The 18,208-nt window shown below is 37.0% G+C and overlaps 1 protein-coding gene across 1 annotated transcript in view; it reads right to left on the bottom strand.

Annotated features, from left to right (window-relative positions):
* Window positions 1-18,208, bottom strand: part of C2H8orf34 (chromosome 2 C8orf34 homolog) — a 170,821-nt gene that overhangs the window by 105,766 nt on the left and 46,847 nt on the right. Inside the window, exons 5-6 of the mRNA XM_075085198.1 lie at window positions 9,011-9,039; window positions 2,154-2,323 (exon numbers count right to left, since the gene is read on the bottom strand). Of these exons, the coding sequence (XP_074941299.1) occupies window positions 2,154-2,323; window positions 9,011-9,039 (199 nt within the window). The remainder of the gene's footprint in view (window positions 1-2,153; window positions 2,324-9,010; window positions 9,040-18,208) is intronic.

Genomic DNA, 18,208 nt, shown 5'->3' with positions numbered 1-18,208 from the left:
AGCAAAGAATTATCCCAGACAAAAAATCAGTCACCCAAATGTAAATCCATATGCTGAATGTAATTTAATAGTTATTCATTTCCACTGAAAATCAGTATTCCCACTTAATGATACATATTTTCTAACAGGTCTTCAACACTTACTGCACCTAAAAACTACAGATATCAGCATCCCATGAGTCTCTCCTGGCATCAAGTACCCCATGTTCTCCTTATTTCACCAGGCAATGTGATTTTGTTATGATACTCAACAAGACCTCTCAAATACTATTTTCAAAGCCATTCATCACATTTTTTAATTATAGCATTAGCTGTGAGGTTTCTCACAGCTGGTACCACCCTCTACAAAGAGAAAAATATGCTGCTTTGAATCATCTTTGTTGCTCAGAACTAAACCTCTTTGCTCCCATCTAGAGACCAGAGATGCTTATTTCTGCTCCTTCTTATTGACAGAAAGGATACAATATCCTCAATTTGCTCTGCAACATGGAACAGACCTTGATTCACTGTCTTTATTGGAGTGCTGAATAAGAAAAAAGAAACCAGGCCCTCACAATCAAGCTACAGTGCCAGGAACTGCACTGGAGAGACCCAGTGTCTGAGTTCTGTTGGTCCCAGTCCAACGTCTGGCTGAGGGATCATTACTACATGTTCCTACTTCTTTGAAATAGTAGTACTTACAGCTTCCCCCACAATAATCTAATTAAAAGAAGAAAAAAGTGCTTATGGGTAACAAACATTCCCAACATGTGAGGAAAGTTAATGAACTCAGCCTGTAAGAGTACAGCAAGTGACAGACTAGTTTCTCTGTTTCAGGGAGGTGAATTGCCATGCAGAAGGCACATGGAGGACATCACGAAAGAAGATTCACAATTCAAACTGGGGGATGAGAGGCTGGAGAGCAGTACCACAGAAAGAGATCAGGGGGTTTGGGTTGATGGCAAGTTGAATATGAGTTAACAGTGTGCCCTGGCAGCCAGAAGGGCCACCTGTGCCCCGGGGCGCATTAAGCACAGCATAGCTAGCCAGTCAAGGGAGACGATTGTCCCCCTCCATGCTGCACTGGGGACCAGCGACAGGACACGAAGAAATGGAATGAAGCTGCGTTAGGGGAAGTTCAGACTGGAGGTTAGGAAAAGGTTCTTCACCGAGAGGGTGGTCCATCATTGGAACAGGCTCCCCAGGGAAGTGGTCACGGCACCAAGCCTGTCAGATCTCAAGGCGTGCCTGGATGATGCTCTTAGTCATATGGCTTAATTTTAGGTAGTCCTGCGAGGAGCAAGGAGTTGGAGTCGATGATCCTTATAGGTCCCTTCCAACTTGAGATACTCTATGATTCTATGATAATACCTTAAACCTTTTCAAAGGGAAGGCAGAGAGTTTCTGCCTTCATAGAAGAGGAAAAAAAGGTGTCTGCTGCAGTCAGAGTACTAGTTAAAACCAAGGAGAAAGGCTACAGGGCTGAGGGAGAACTGTAGGTGTTTAAGGCAATTAACAGAGGCAATGCCCAAGCTTTACTCTTAAGAAAAAAATATTGAAAAATTATAATCTCTTCCATGTAGCTGAAGCACATTAACAAATAAACATGCTGTCCCATCCTCAGTCAAGTGCAATAAATTGTCAGAAGTTATTAACTGCAGAGAATACAATTTTCTGTCCAAGAATTGTTATGAACACCAAGATTTTAAATATAAGAACCGAAGATTAATTTGGAAGTCCTGTTAAAAATAACATAGATACTGTTTCCCTTGTCTAGCTTTCCTTTAAATGAGAAGAAACAGATTTATCACTAAAGTGTCAAGGAGATTAACAAACAGCTGCTACCAACTGCTGAAAGGCAGAAGGGTTTGAAGCATCTGAATTAAGTGATACATCACAAAATAATTACACAATGGGCCCCAATCTTGTCAACACACACTTAGTTTTATACGTGGGGATAAAACCATGGGATTGCAAATTAGTATAAAGCTAATCACATATAAAAAAGCATGAGAAGAAACCACTCACATATTAATATCTTCCATTTATTCTGGATGGTGCCACACTATGGTGCAGCAATTTAATAGCCCTGCACTCTGTTCTCAGAACCGGAGCGTTACAAAGACAGATCGACTTCACAAATTATAAAATTTCTGGGCAGAACCAAAATCCCACCTTCCTCCAGGACTGCTGCTATCCTCACTGTCCCACTGCTCATTTTTATTTCTTGGTATTGGTGGCTGCAGCATCTCAGCAGCTAGGGGGTCAGCATCGTTCTCTTCACGACCAATCCATTCTCCAATCACACGAGGTCTGAGAAGGGGGGTGTTAAAACCTGTCGTGTCCTGAAGAGAAAAAAAAAACACCCAGAAACACTGCACTGCTTGTTCTCAACCACACATGTAAATAAGAAGAGAAGAAGAAAATAAAACTATTCATTACAAAAGTACAAAATCAGTACAGTGCATTATAATTTCAGAGGGCTACAAAATACCCAGAATCAATCATGGACTAATGAAGGATTCCCATTAACAAAATTCCAAGACAGATTTGCCCACCCCGATGCCTCAAATGTCTCTTATTTTACTTTTCAATAGCAATAGTAGAAAACTGAGGTATCAACTTGAAAAATTAGACATCTTTTTTAATAAATGCACAGCTCTCAAAACCAGTACTGTGTCAGTTCTGCTAAGCAACAGATGAGGTCACTTGTATAATGAACACCCCAACCGAGAGACTGTTGTAGATTAATAGCATCACTCTTATTTGCATTATAAATTAATGCAAAACTAATAAATACATCTGCATTTGGCATTTTAAAAATAACCCTGCTGGGATTTACATAATGTATCTTTCAGTTCTGAAAACGGTATTAACATTTTAATAAAATGCATTTCTGAAACCAGTACTCATATTTTTAACCACTTACTGGAAAAAGCTGGAGAGGATTACACGAAGCAAGTAAAATCCAACTGGAATATTCAAAACAATAGCGATGATCATCATTATATTAGGAATTTAGATCAATGAAACAAATTGTCCTCAAAAATTGTGTGAAAAAGCTGTTCTGAAGTGGTGAGTATTTCTGTTCTCAGTGTTACCAGAATAGTTGTAGATAAAGGGTCATGTACAACAGTACAGTCAAACTAAAAAACAAGAATGTATGCAAAAAAATAGCCATGAAAAGACAGGATAGGAATATTTATCTTGCTTTAATTAAACTCTTTTCAAGGCTAGCAAAGACATTTCAAATACAGTGTTCCTAATTAGGAGATATATATTTTATTCCTATCCTTTAATGAGATAAATTTTTAGGAAAACAAATCCTTGGCTGTTACCTAGCTCAGAGTCCAAATAAATATTCCTGCCAGAAAACAATGCTTTCCAAACAAAGAACATCTGGAAAAAGTACAGCACAGTAATTACCTAGCCTAGCAACCACATTTTCTCATCTTCCTAAAAACAAACCATTTTAAAAGTGTCTTCCTAATGGACACAGATATGGTAAAAGCACAGTTTAAAGTAGAGGCCTCTACTGAAACAGAACAAACAAAAAAGGTCTGCAAACTGCTTTCATACTAATATCTTTACCCTGCTCCCACTAGATGCTGTAATTTTGCTCAGCAGAACTCCAAGAGCTTCCATCTTGGCAGAGCCAAATATGACCCAGACCCTGGATTAGACTCATTCCCCCTTGTTCTTTTGCTCTGCCTTCTGCAATGTGCCTGTGAGTGTATTACCACACTCTAATCTCCATACTTCTGTCCAGAGTTCTCCATCACTTGTCTAATACACTTTTCACGCAATGTCTGTTTTCTGCAAGGTTGACAAGACACAGTAGGACCAATGAAAATGGAATGCAGCCAAAACAGAATAGAGAAATCTGAGGAAAACATCACGGCTTCAGAGGTTTTAGAATACCTAACCTCTGGCATCTTTCTTTTACGTACTTACAAATATACATTTTGTGCATCTGTCTGGTGCTGTGTCATAGTCAGGTCATGTAGACTAGATGACAGTGGCCTCTGGTCACTTGACAGGCGTAACATGTCACAGGTATGACTACCATCATATGCCTATGAGCTAGGAAAAAAGATATACCACTGCCCACAATGCTGTCATTACACAAAGTGCCTACAGTAGTTTAAATAAGAACTATTTGGCTCCTTCTAAGGTTTATTCCTGCTACTCTAGCCACTTTCTTCCTAGGATAATTTCTAATAATTAATAAAAAAAGGTTGCCAAAACTTGTTACACTTGCAACAACCTGCAGAGTTAATCTTCCTAAAAGCTATCAGTCCCTTAAGTGAAAACGAAAGGCACCTAAAAATTTGCCCTTTTTTCAGTACACAAGTTTTTCCTGACACTGCACACTGCACTATCAGCATATGAATAAGTAAACCATGAATCCTGCGTCTATCCTTGTTATGCTGATTTCTTTTCTAGACGTTTTACGGATTAAAGTAGCACTTTCATATTTTACTTAATAGAAATGTAATTTACATTACATAGTCATGCTTTTCCTCACTTTTTCACCTTGCTTTCCTTTTTGAATCTTGTTAGATTATTACACTGCATTTTCAGTGACCTAATTTATTTTCCTTTCAACTATATAAGAAGCCACAGTGAAAACAGTAAATTAAGACTCAGAGACAGCTCTATTGAGAATACCAGAAAGTTTAGCTGGCACCTTGTTTTAAAACCTTCAATAAATTCAGATGAAGTATCCTGTTCTCAAACAAGTTTTCACAGGTTTTGTTTGTTGTCCTTTTTTTTAAATAGAAACCTGAGAATCCTGACTGATTTCCATTTTATATTCCCTCACGTATAACAGAAGAGATTGACAGTGACATTAGTGTACACAGAAATATTTTCAGGACAGGTAGGTATTTATATCTGCACTAAATGGATCTAGAGGATTATTTTATGGGGTAGTCCAGGTGTCATCCACTTTTTATACACATCAGTGGCTACCAACTTGACACACTTGAGCTTCCTTTTTGTGGAGAGCAGGAGAAGAAGGGAAAGGCTGGAGGACAGCTGAATCTCATCTTCACATTGGGCTGAGATGTGTTTGCAGTGTGCAACCCCTACCACGGAGCACATCATTTGTGTATCCATATAGTTGAGCAGAGTTTAAAAAGCTCAGTAATTCTAATTTCTGATACGGATTTTGAGGGAAGCTCCATAGTGTGAAAAACTTTTGGGTGAGCAGAAATTTGTTTAATTTTATGACTTAGAGTAGTTGTTTCTTTTATTTTATTAATTATAACCTGTGTTCATTGTAGTAATACTACATGTAAGAAGAAAGTATGCCCTAGACACAGCATAGATAAAAAATTTTAATATTAACCTTAAGGATCAGAATCTGTTATGAGTTATTAGATCATCTTCACTTCAGTCTGATTCCAGATCTCTAACACTTAGCTGTCTCCCATTATTGATTTTTAAAGTGAATGAAAGACATCGCTGGGAATTCCAGACAAATTTCACAATGTTATGACAGGACCTTAGATTCTCTAAAGAACACTTAGCAAATATTTTCCAAGCATTTGTCTGGTTTTTTTCAACTGCAAATACTAAGACTAGAAATATTTTCTTCTTAAATGGTTGAGATTATTGGGATTATGTGACATTCTGTGGATTGGTGCTTTACTTAAGATTCATGTAGTGGAGCTACAGGTCACTATTAGCAATTCAATCAAAAGCCAGAAGATGAATAAACCTTCCCCTGCCTCCTTTCAAATTGCTTTAGAATTATGTTATTTTACTCAGTCTTCTACTGTGGCAAGAGGAAAAGGGTGTGACTCCTTATTTTGCATGGAATGGTTCAAATATATTGCTGAAAGGGGTACAATCATATAAACCCATTTTAAACCTATTTCTGCACTGTAGCATCCTCACTACATTCTGCCCCAACGCATCTTACAATGTAGACATGCTACAGTGCAACATATATTACAGTTTATTTTGTGACATAAACACAAGTAGGGTTTTCCAGCAGCAGCAAATCCTAGCGGAGGCGCATCGTCAGTAGCCCCATGGTCAAAGCATTCACATTGGACATTGGAGCTTCAGTAGTTTGGCTAGTCTATACTTCTGCATGAATTTGAACTTCCACTTCCCAGGGAAGTGCCCTAACAGACTTAGGAAAAATCCTGAAACTCACAGTGAACTCAGTGGGTTTTCCTCTATGATTTTTTTAATCAAACTAGAATTCTGTGAATTTCACCAAAAGGCTAACATCCTAGCTCAACTTCTTGTATGTGTACATAAAATTCTTCACATTATTGAGAAGCTTTAGAAACCACACACTTTCATGCATAGTTTCTGTGCAGTGGTAAGGAGGTTGAGTCAATTCAGAAACTTGTATTATACTAACTCTGCACTTCAGCCATCAAATCTGAGCGTCACAAGGCACCCCGTCTCATTTTCTTTCCTTACATACCTTCCATGGCCTAGAGGCACACTCTGAATCATCAAGAGACTGAACACCAAACTCTGCAAGTCTGAAGTAAATGAGATTTAAAAAGAGGGAATCTATACAATAAATCTGTTTTAATTGCAGTAATCTTAGGAATTTTTTTCACAATTACATCAGTGAACTCTGAAATCTTATTAGACTATGTCAAACTGAAAGCTTCCATTTTGACTGACCTTGTCTGTCAGTATTTTCTCTACCTCTGTATTGGACTGAAGCCCTAAGTCCCGGCACAAAGCTAATAATAGCAGATATTTGACAAGAAACTGTTAATGAAACACCCTTCCACAAAAGCGATTGTAATTCAGAGCAAACTGGCTTTCCAAATCCAAATGCTCAAGTAACTAAGCAACTAACTAACTAACTAATTGGATTACTTGGAAGAAGAGTTACATCAACCAACAATACTGATCAAGTGCTCCCCTGACAAAGGCAGCTAGAGGTTACTGCAGCCAGAAAGAATTAATTTTTTGAAAAATACTTACATGAGGAGAAACAAAAATAAACATACACATGCATTCTCTGTTGCCTCCAAATTCGTAGTCTAAAACACAGATGAAGCAGCAGGATTATGGGCTCTGTCCTAATCCCCAAGAATGTTCCCAGTTGTTGGGAAAATAAAGCAAGGAAAAACATATAGAAGAATTTATTATTGTGTTTAGTTTTATGTCTCTCATGACATCTGTATAATGCCAATGCTATAACAGAATCCAATGCCAAATTTGTTTGACCTGTGACATGTACCTGAAGGGTTAAATGGTTAATCCAAACCACAGCTGAATGCGGTTTCAAAACTGATTGTGCTGCCACAGCCTAGATAAAGAAACTGTAGTATCAGCATGTGTTTCTGGGAAAGGAGTTACAATGAACTTGTCTACTTTTATACCTGAAAAATACACATCGCCTGGGAACATGCACCAGTGAAATGGAACCAAATTCTGTCTAATGTTAAACATTATCAGGTAGTCTTTGGTTACTTTTGGCCCAAGCCAAATAATACACTTAGAAATAAGTCACAGGAACATTTCAGGAATTAGGTCCTGTAAGGGATCATTCCTAAGAGGCAGGATTCCATAGAACTGTCCTGCCTATGCTTAATTTCTTATCACAAAACTAGTCTTTATGTCCATTAAAAATCTTTAAGGGGTAAAACAAGTGATAGAAGTTAAGTTCTAAAGTTCACTAAAGCCCACGGAGAAAAAAAATTGTGCTGGAAGCCTGTTGAGCAATGCTGCACAAAGGAAGCATGTTAAGAGCTTTATTGTTCGGTTTTTTATTTGTTTTCCAAATAACTTTTGATTTTCAATTCACCTGTCCTCATCAGAAACAGATGTTAAAGCAGATGCAGTCTTGTAAATTGTCAGGTAATGTTTGCTATTGAATATAGATACCATAATGTCAAGTTTTATTTTAAAAAACCCAGCACCTTCCAATTTTAAATGATAAACAATAAAGAAAATTAACTCTGCTCAGACTTGATCCTGAGGAAATTTACCAAAGATGTTCCCCATCTTAATTTTTATACTGAATAATTATATTTTAAAAATATGAATGTTTTTGAACAATAATCTATCACTGTTTTAAAAAAATTAACACAGAAGTATCTCCTAAAAAATATATGTAAAAAGTACATGATAACAGGCTCTAGCCCAAAGTGGTTTTTCCTCCCATGAACAATATTTCATATGTTTTTTCTAACAAACAAAACCAAATGGAGTTGTTCTTAAGTATCCTTAAAGGTAATTCTTAAAAGTAAAGGTCCTAATGGAACGACTTTCTAATTGTATTTCTTATGACTTCTGAGGACAGTTAAGGAAATAGTAGGAAGGAAGATTTAGATACTGTTATACTCCTAATATGAACAACAAAATAAAGCAAGATCAAGGGGAAAATGATAAGTAAAGGCCATGGTTTTGAAATGACAGCAGCCCCATGTGCACATGACTGCATGGTAACAGTGATCAATCTTGTCTAACTGGCCTTTCCTGGAAAACCCAGTGGAGATATTTTATTCACACTTGTGTCTGAAATGCTCGTGCCTCATTTTACCAAGAGAAAGTAAAGTTATTTTAAAAATTGTCTCAATATATTAGGCTTTATTCCCATCTCTTTTGATCCTATTTCCCAGATAGCAATGGTTTCTGACACCACAAACACAACCCAAGATTTTTGGCACTAGAAGCGTACTGCTTTTCACTGCTGAGATTATGGATATTTAAACCTAAATGTTTCCAAACATACACAAATGTACACAAACTAACCCAACAGACTATATTAAGCAAAGATGGTATCAAGATCAAAAGCATTTCCATGGCCTCATTAAGATTCTCTTAAACTCAGCAAGATTTTTTTTCCATAGTTGACAGTGCCAGCTTTTAATATATCAGCATATAATGTATTTACCTATATAGCTTTCCATACCCAAACTTCCTCTCAACCCAACAGAACTGAAGTGCGTACACCAGGACAGGGAGATGCAGCTCTCATTGACTAAAATTATTACAATCACCTGTCTTTTTGTACTGTTCATTAGGCATACAGTGAATCTTACCTTATCAAGTTCATCCGAAATAGCAATGCCTGAAAACAAAACAGATTAAAAAAGTATTTATAAATATTCTTTCTATAAATGTCTTTTACTACTGTAAGTAAAAGTAAGGTGTAATCTGAAAAGTTTACATACTGTTCTCTGCGCACTGCTGTACCATACAACGTATCATATTTTATTCCATTAGTGAAATTGCCTGGAAACAACATACTTTAACTTTCCTCAGCTGCAATATTAGCAAAATGAGTTTTCAAAAACCTATGGAAATGGAAACAGCAGATGTGCCAGTAAAGTGACAACAAGCTTAAGTATACTTCTACCTGCTATCTAAAATTAAACCAGCAATATAATATTTACATATGGACACCTTATTATGCAAATCTTGCCCTGACCAGCATGCATAACATTATGCTGCAACTACAGGGCAACGTGGACTTGAGCCTTCTCTCTTCTTCTCTATGGTTCAGTGTAGGAATGATTCTGTGAAGAGAGATGGAATTTAAAGAGAGGAAAATTGCAAAGTAAAAATTCACAATAGAATGCAAAACAGTTTTTATAAACTGCCTTAACAAGAACTTGTTTCTTTGCTCTTGTCACTTCTGCTGATGCATGGATGTGGCTTTCCTATGCTTGCTTCCATCATGTCATCTAACTCTTTTAATTATGACTATCCTGTAGCACGTTAAATATGCACAGCTGGTCTCAAAATTTCCAACACATCCACACACCTCAGTCCTATCACATGGAGATATCCAGTAATCATACGTTTAATACTATCATTTTGAAAATTCTGATGTACTGAAAGAAAATAATTTCCCACGTTCCTATGAGGTTTGATAAGAAGGTTTGATAATTTCCAGGTTAGAACTTCAATTCAAAAACCAAAGAAAAGCATCTCCTGGTGGTGAAAATAAAGTGGAGAAGTACCCATGCATAGGAAGAACACACACTTGAAAGTTGTTTTCCAATTCATATGTTATGAAGACAACTTCTTCCAAGAAATGCAAGAGATGATATTGCTTAAAGCATTTAACGCCTGACTCTGCAGGATGGTGAATGTAGAGAATGGAAGGTTTTAGGGCTGCTTCACCATTGCTCTGCCTCAAGTCACTGAGCAGTGGACAAGAAAGGGACTGTTGAAAAAGTTCTCCTCCCTTTATTGGGGTCTTCTGATGTCAAAGGCAAATCCTTCAGAAATAAAGAAGCATGGCTTTACCCTTTCTCTCACAGCGCTGTTTCTCACAGACAAAATTTGCCATAGTTTTATATCATACTATGATTGACAACTATACAATAGTCCTACCATTCTTTCTTTTTACAATGAGAAAGTGCAGTGTTCCAACTAACAGGGTGAGAAGTTTGCTTGCCACCACCAGCTAAGGCTCACACACAAGATTTAGAGCAGGAATTAGGCACCTAACTGCCAATTTTATGTCTTTAAAAATCCTCCCTTTTACAAGTAATTACGGGTGCTGAATTTTGATCAGGCATCACAAGAACCCAGCCCACTCAGCTGTCTGGTGAACTACACAGACAGATTCAGGGCACTTGTTTCTGCTTTTGAGGGTAATGACTCTGTGCTGTAAGGGTGCTGGAACAATAAAGTAATTGGTCTGAACATGCTTTCACAGTCCTTCAGAAATGCTCCACAGCCACAACTGCTGCCATCTCTGATCAGCAACAAATCTGGAGTGGGGCTGTTCATGCTGGCACAGCCGCTCTCAACTGGAACACTTTTATCCTGCCAGTATCTTGGTTTTTGAAGAGAACTGGAAGAACAAGGTACTCTCTGATTGCAGGAAAGGTCTGGCACAGTAGGATTAAATGAAACATGACTACCAGACAATGTAATAATAACACAACTTATTAATATTTATTGTACTTTAATTACTATTATTATGCCTACATTAAGCAGATTGCCCCAAAGCATATCTCACTGTATTAGGCCTGTACCTTACATTTTTTTTAAATACCTAAAATATTAAACCAGTTGTTTGTCATGCCTTTTTTTTTTTTTTAAATCAGCATGGATTATTAAATTGCCCATAAATATACAAAACATTCTTTACACGATTATCTTAGATTTCTGTTCCAAATCTTCTATCCCTTTGGCAACCTGCAGCAGCACAACGGTAAGAATGGAGAAATAAAGATCATGATCATTACAGCATTATAGCATCATCTTTGTTGAAAAAGCCACCTCCCAAAATGTACCTGCATCATGTTTTAATGAAATAAAATGCCTTTTAAGTCTAGAATGAGTATCTTTCACAGTAAAGAAAAGACTTTCTGCTTAGGACATTCTGCTTAATTTCTAGCTTACCAGGAAATGAACTTTCTTTCAAAGGAAACGTTGTTAATAACAGTTCCATGAGTCTTAAAAGTGCCTAGCTCTTTCATAAGCAGTTCGTAGCAGAAGAGTTTTATTTGTTGCTGCTCTCCTGCAACAATTACAACTGGATACAACTAATCCAGTCCCTAATGCCTCTCCACTCAGTGACGTTATTCCTCTTTGAAGAGTGATCTTTAGACTTGGATGCTCTCAATTCAACAGCATAAAACTAATTTTCAAAACAGTAGGCACCATATGAGTTCACATCTTTTTGAAATGGCAAGTCATAAAATCCCTGTCTGCTACATTATTCCTGATGAGCTTTACAGTAGCTTAAAAACTTGCACTATCTTCATATGCTATACACACCTGAAATGATAGAACAGGTGTTCTGATAACAACGAAGCTTCAGAAACATTTTGCTTTTATTTGTGGTCCTTAAATAATTATAGGAAGTCGTAAGAAAATAACATGCTACTACTATAATGTCTGCCAGACTACCATTATTCAGCTCAATGGGAGCAAACAGTTTATGCATTTTCCTAAACATCCAGAAGATGGCCACAGAGCTCCCAATAGCCAGTTTCCCTACTCGCCAAACAAAGCCTTCTGGATTTGACATACAGAGTTTAGACATACTAAGACAACTCCTATGCAACTCTGACTAACTCAACAAAATACATTCGTAGGATCAGTCTAGGCCAGAGAACTTGTGGATGGCTGGACTGTCAACCTCACAGAGCATCACAAGTTCTGTAACAAACTCCAGGACAGAAACACCTTTATTAATCTACCATTATTAATACTGCAGCTTTGAGCATGAACACAGGAATACTGTATCATGTATCAACTGCCTGGCAGTTAACTGTCCCAATGCATTCTCCTATCCATTGTAAATCAGGGGAAGCATATGTTCCCTCACTGATGGGACAGGCCATCTCAGATGTACTTGCATTTCCCATGGCAAAACCCTTTGCCATACTGCAGCTGGCAGCATAGTAAATTCTAGCCCCTGTGCCTGTTTGCACCACGTATTAAACACAAAGTAAATTGAAATTATTTATTTCACACCATACTTGGATTATAAATGACATAAAATGATTGTTCTGGTTGCACCAAACAAAGCATTTCCCCCAGCAAATACGTACACAAGAACCAAACCAGCTCAGTCATTTCTGTATAGGAACTTTGTAACAGATTTGTCATTGACTGTCACAATAGACATTCTATATTATTTCCTTTACTTACATTGAGTAATTTTATAACTTTCAAAATTAGACATATTTCCTCCAGTAGTAACTCAGAGATTTTTCTGTGAAGGCATATTGAATTGAAACCTCAGAGTTCTTGGCAATGAGGAGCATATGTCTTTATATTATTAAACAACTATGTATCAAGTGTCTGTAGCACTATCCATCTTGAATTAGGATTATATTCCTCCCAATGTCTAGCCATATAAGAACAAGGGAAACAGCGTCATCTACAAGGCACCACACATTAACATATCAGCACACTGTACATCACTATAGTCACTATCTAGGAAACACGTATTTAATCTCTCCTCCCCATGATGGCTTTAAAAAAGATAAAAATTATTAATCTCCAGCAAAAGAATCTGTGCTTTAGACTTGCAGCATTTCTATATCCAATTTTCTGAGTGGCTCCAATGGAGAATACAGGTAGGTTTGCTGAATAATAAATCAGGGAAATAGAAACAAAATGCAAAGTACCCACCAATTATGACCCAGAAACTCTCCTAGGCCAAGGTCATCTCAGAGACAATAATCAACACTGCAGGGTCTTTCAGAACTCTTGATTTTAGGGAAAGGTGTACACTGCATGGTAGATGGGTAGCCCACAATGGCCAGTAGCCTAGGACAGAGTCATAGCTCACCCTTCTCCTACCCCCTGAATGCCAACCCCCTTCTTCTAAGAACTAGAAAGTACTGTATATGAGATGACAGTCATACAAACCCCAGTTCTGCCGTAGCATTAGGGGAAGTTTTAGCAAGCCAAATACTGTTCCAGAAAAGAGACTCTAATCCTGGAATTTAGAGTAGGCTATATCAGAATGGCAAAATACCTCCACAAAGGTAATTAAAATTTAACATCTGTAGGGAAAAGATACTTATGACTGAAGTAACAGTGATGTCCCAGCCATATAAGCCCTGCTTTATAATTGAATAGCAATAATTATGTTCACATTCTTCCTATTTCAATCTCAGAAAATATCATTATTTTGTATTATTACTCATACATCACACTAAAAGCAAATGGATTTTATAAGCAAAGGCAGTATCGGATAACAGCTGCAGTACTGAGATAAAATTATCTTCCTTAAAGGTTTGATTGAGCTTATCTAAAAATGTCGATCTCAAAATAAATCACAAACATTGATCTCACACAAGAATAACACGATTTTAAAGTTCAGCCTGAACAGAAGAAAGAAAAAATCCTCTTCAGGATACTGATGACTAGTTTTGTCATAAACTAGAACAGATATAGGACTAGATGCTCAAGTGATCATGCGTAAGTCATTTTTACAGACTAATGTCCATTTCAGATCAAGAACTGTGTATGACTGAAAAAAACAACCCTGAAGTATTATGTCTTAAAACAATGCCCCTAATGAGGTGATTGATAAAAGTCTAGTTACATGGCATGCAGGTGCGCATTTGCAGTTACATTATCATCATCAGACATGCCCGGTTTCAATGGGAAAATTCAGAGGCCTCTGATAAATATTAGTGGCATTCCATCCAAGTACATCTTCCATAACCAGAATGTAAATCATTAGTAGCTTCTTATACTGTAAATGCTTCTAAATGAAAGCCCATTCTAATGTGTTTCAGAGACTGCTAAATGCACTGAAGTAGTTAATGATGTATATATTAAACTTCTCACATCCCACATACTAGCGGGTTCATCCACAAAAATGAAGACATGATTTTAGTGGTTTGTTAACATATTGTGATCATTTTCTGAAAGAGTTCTACCCTTATAGTTATGAGAGTTTTACTCTTGTTGCTTATCTTCTTCCCCATAAAAGATAAACAGAACATAGGCTTTTACATTTCACTGTTTTATATTTTTCTTAAAGGGGTTAGATCTTAAGCTATGCATAAACATCAGTTGATTCTAACATTATGAGAAATAACTGTTTGAGATACTCTGGAGGAACTTGGAGATCTGTCTTTCTTGGAGATATTCAAGAACCATGGACATGGTCCTGGACAACTGGCTCCAGCTAGCCCTACTTGAGCAGGGGGGTTGGACCAGACAACCTACAGAGGTCCCTTCCAACCTCAACCATTCTGTGATTTTATGATTCTTTATGGTTTCGAGCAATATTTCCTACTAGATTGCAAATGGATTTCTTATTTACTGATTATTTATTTATTGATTACTCTCCTTCCATATTAAGAAACAAAAAGAATACTTTTTTCCTATTGGCTATAGCTAGATACTGTTGTGTCTGGGATTCCCTCCATGTAACTCACTTGGATTGGTTCCCAAATAGCTTTGGTTAAAGTTAACTCACTACCATTTTCTGACCTTAAAATGTCTATTGAATTCAAAGCATGATAAATTTGTTTCTTCCCTTCTGATTTGTAGTATACACCTGGACTTAACAAGGATTCAAACATTACTAACAAAATGTTGGTTATCTCTGTTGAAAGGCTATATGTAATTAAGAAAAAGGACCTATCTCACAGTAGAACACATTGTCATCAAATAATGTTACCGTGTGTAAATTTAAACATCCAATACACACACATTTTCAATATGCACCCTAATCCTTAAATGTTCATATAAAAGATGTAAAGTTGTTCACAAAGCAGGCAGACTTCATATCTACTTTGCAGTGAGCGCTTGCTGATTTAGTCCTCATTTTTCCCCACTCGAAACATTCATAATTCATTGTTTTCTATCTCTTGTTATCTATTTTTTTCATCCTCAGAAAATAGGGTATATTACCAGAGGTATACACCTCTGAACACATGTATATTCATGAGCAAGACCCTTAGCTATACAGGAGATTTTAACTCTTTTTGAACGGTAAACAGGCCAGAAGGGGAAATATAAAAGCATACATTTGAAACAGCATGGAACTTTTCTTACTTATGATCAGCTGAGGAAGAAGGATGATAGCAATAAAGATGAGAAACCTTGCAACTGAAGAAAACGAAACATGCACAAGAGAAATGCAGTATATTCCCGTATGTTGCTTCATAAACCAAAATCTCCCCTAAATAGTTGATTTATAGTTCAAAATCCACTTCAATGACACACAGCTGACGAGATGCAAACAAAACTGAGGTTTCCCACAAGTAGGCCTCTGGAAAATGGTATACTTAGATCACAAAGCTTCAATGCACTTAGATCATAATTATGGCAATACTCTTCTCCAGTCTCTCAAAACTCGTAAGATTCTTTTAACATTGAGTGTTAAGTCACCTTTGGTTTATTAGATCTACGGCAGCACAGAATTACTCACATACTGTCTTGATGGCGCTTGGAAGGAGGGCTTCAAATATAAGGAAGTTCAGTTGTAATCACTAGAAGGACTGAACACAAGAGAGACCAGACATCTAAGTGCCTGAGCCTCACCTTCCAAAGCTTTCAGGCAGTTTTAATTTTGTGTGTCAGCTGCAGAGCAGGCAATGAGGTCCTGGAAACTCACTATAAGATCCAAAGCTTATCTTTAAAAATTGAAATTAAGTCCAGGACTTGATGGAAAATTCATTTAACTACAAACATCTGCTTTTATGTGGCACTCTTCCTTGTTAAAATCTGAAGAATGAAATGAGACAGTGCTCTAAAAAAGCCATTGATAGTACATTGTGATCACTTGCGTACTCAACTATTCGTTGAGCCCGGTGCCTGACCCATATTGCTTCAAATCAAGATTAGTATCAAATGTAGCATTGGTTTCACAGACTTTACAGATGTGCTCGTAGAATCAAAAGCACTGACTAGCCTTAACAAAAAGCCCAAAGCAAGCATTAACGCTGGAGAAGGTAGCCATGGGACCTTGTCACAGCTTTCGTAAAATTCACCACATGGGATGCTTGTTTGGGTACAGCACAGAATGAGTTTCACATGTCTTACACTTCTAAAGTTCTAGATGTGTTTATTCATTGAAACCCTCTGAGATATTTTCTATGTGCAGTCTGTATTCTAGCCTTGGGAGAACAACAAAGCCACATTTATTTTCAAAATTATACCTTTTCTTTTTTTCCCAAACTTTTCACATTTTTAACTTTGAATTTTATATCATCCTAACAGGTAACAAATCACAGCACAGAACAAATTTATTTCCTGAAATGACTTAAAAATCAGGAGTACAAAAACTGGAAACAAGGACATACAGCTTACGATTAATCTGATGCAAGTGTTTAAATGATACAACCAAAAAGGCTAAAGTGCAAAATGAGTAACAACTATCAAAGAACAAAAAAAGCCACAAAAAAGAAACACTTTATATAAATACACTAGGAAAGGAGGACAAAGTAAAATACAGAACTAGTACATCAAAGAGAAGGAAAGCAAATAACAGATGATACAAAGAAATCCCAGTGTTCAATACTTTCACTGCTTCAGTCTTTAAAAAAAAAAAATTAATTGTGGCCAGATGCTTAACGCTAGTGATTTTAAGAGGAAAAACTGCAAGCCAGATGATGGAAAGCTGAAAGATACTCTGATGACTTAGATACATTCAAGTTGGCACAATCTTGTGAAATTCACTCTAGACAACTAACTAGCTGAAGAAACCTCTAATCCATTAGCAACCGTCTTTCAGGAATGGAGAGGACAGAAAAAAGCAAATACCATATCTTTCTTCAGAGAAGAAAAAGGGAAGACATGGGGAACTACTAACCAGCAAGCCTAAATCTGACAGCAGCAAGAATATTTGACAAAATTGTTAAATAAACAATTTAACATCTAATGGATAGGAAAGCTAATAAGAACCAGCCAACATGAATTTATCGAGAATGAATCACATCAAATCAGTCTTTCTCAACTGGGAAACTTGCCTAGTGGATAAGAGGAGGAAGTAGATGTAAAATACTTCAGCTAAAATAAGACTTCATTTACTGTCCTAGATGATACTCCAGTAAACAAATCAGAGAATTACATTCTAGGTGAAATCACTGCAAGGTAGATAAGCATCTGGTGGGAGAAAAACGCACTTACTGAGTAGCTTTCAAGGGCTGGTTGTCAGATCTGAAATGGAATCATGAAGAGGTCTGACAATATTTCCATTAATGATCTGGATGAAGAAATAGAGAGCACATTCATGAAAGTGAAGTTAGTATCAGGCTGCAAGTGATTTAAAGCACTCCAGGGGGTAGGATTAAAATTCCATATTATCTTGATAAGTCATAAGAAAACATCAAGTACTAGCAAGAAACAGTGAAGAATGTTTCATTTGTGAAATAGCTCTATGAAAACCTGACTCCAACAGCACTGACCGGGTACATTCACTTCCAGTCCAAGTGTAGAACCCAGAAGAGCTGTAGTGTTTTGCACTCCAGTTAGAAAACTGTGGCAAAGAGAGGCCCAGAATGCTGCAAACGGTATTGTAGGTATAAGGAAGCCAGAGCTCAGTGGAACCTACACAATATTCACAATGAAAGACAAAGATGTAGGATTGAAGAGTGGATTTAGTCTTTATTATTGAACTCTCACATCTGATTGGTTTGTATCTCCAGATAGTGAATAAATAACCCTTTCTGAAATTGAAAAAAAATTGTTTCTGTAACTGTGTTAAGCTTGGTTACAAGTCTCTAAAGGAGAAAGGCTTGAAAATTACACTGCATCCATCACAGTAACACAGTCAGGCAATGGTGGGGCTGCAAACCAGA

The sequence above is a fragment of the Phalacrocorax aristotelis genome, chromosome 2 (assembly GCF_949628215.1).
Source record: "Phalacrocorax aristotelis chromosome 2, bGulAri2.1, whole genome shotgun sequence".
Taxonomy (NCBI): Eukaryota; Metazoa; Chordata; class Aves; order Suliformes; family Phalacrocoracidae; genus Phalacrocorax; species Phalacrocorax aristotelis.
Note: the sequence above shows the minus strand (reverse complement) of the source record. Positions and strands in the feature narration are given on the sequence as shown.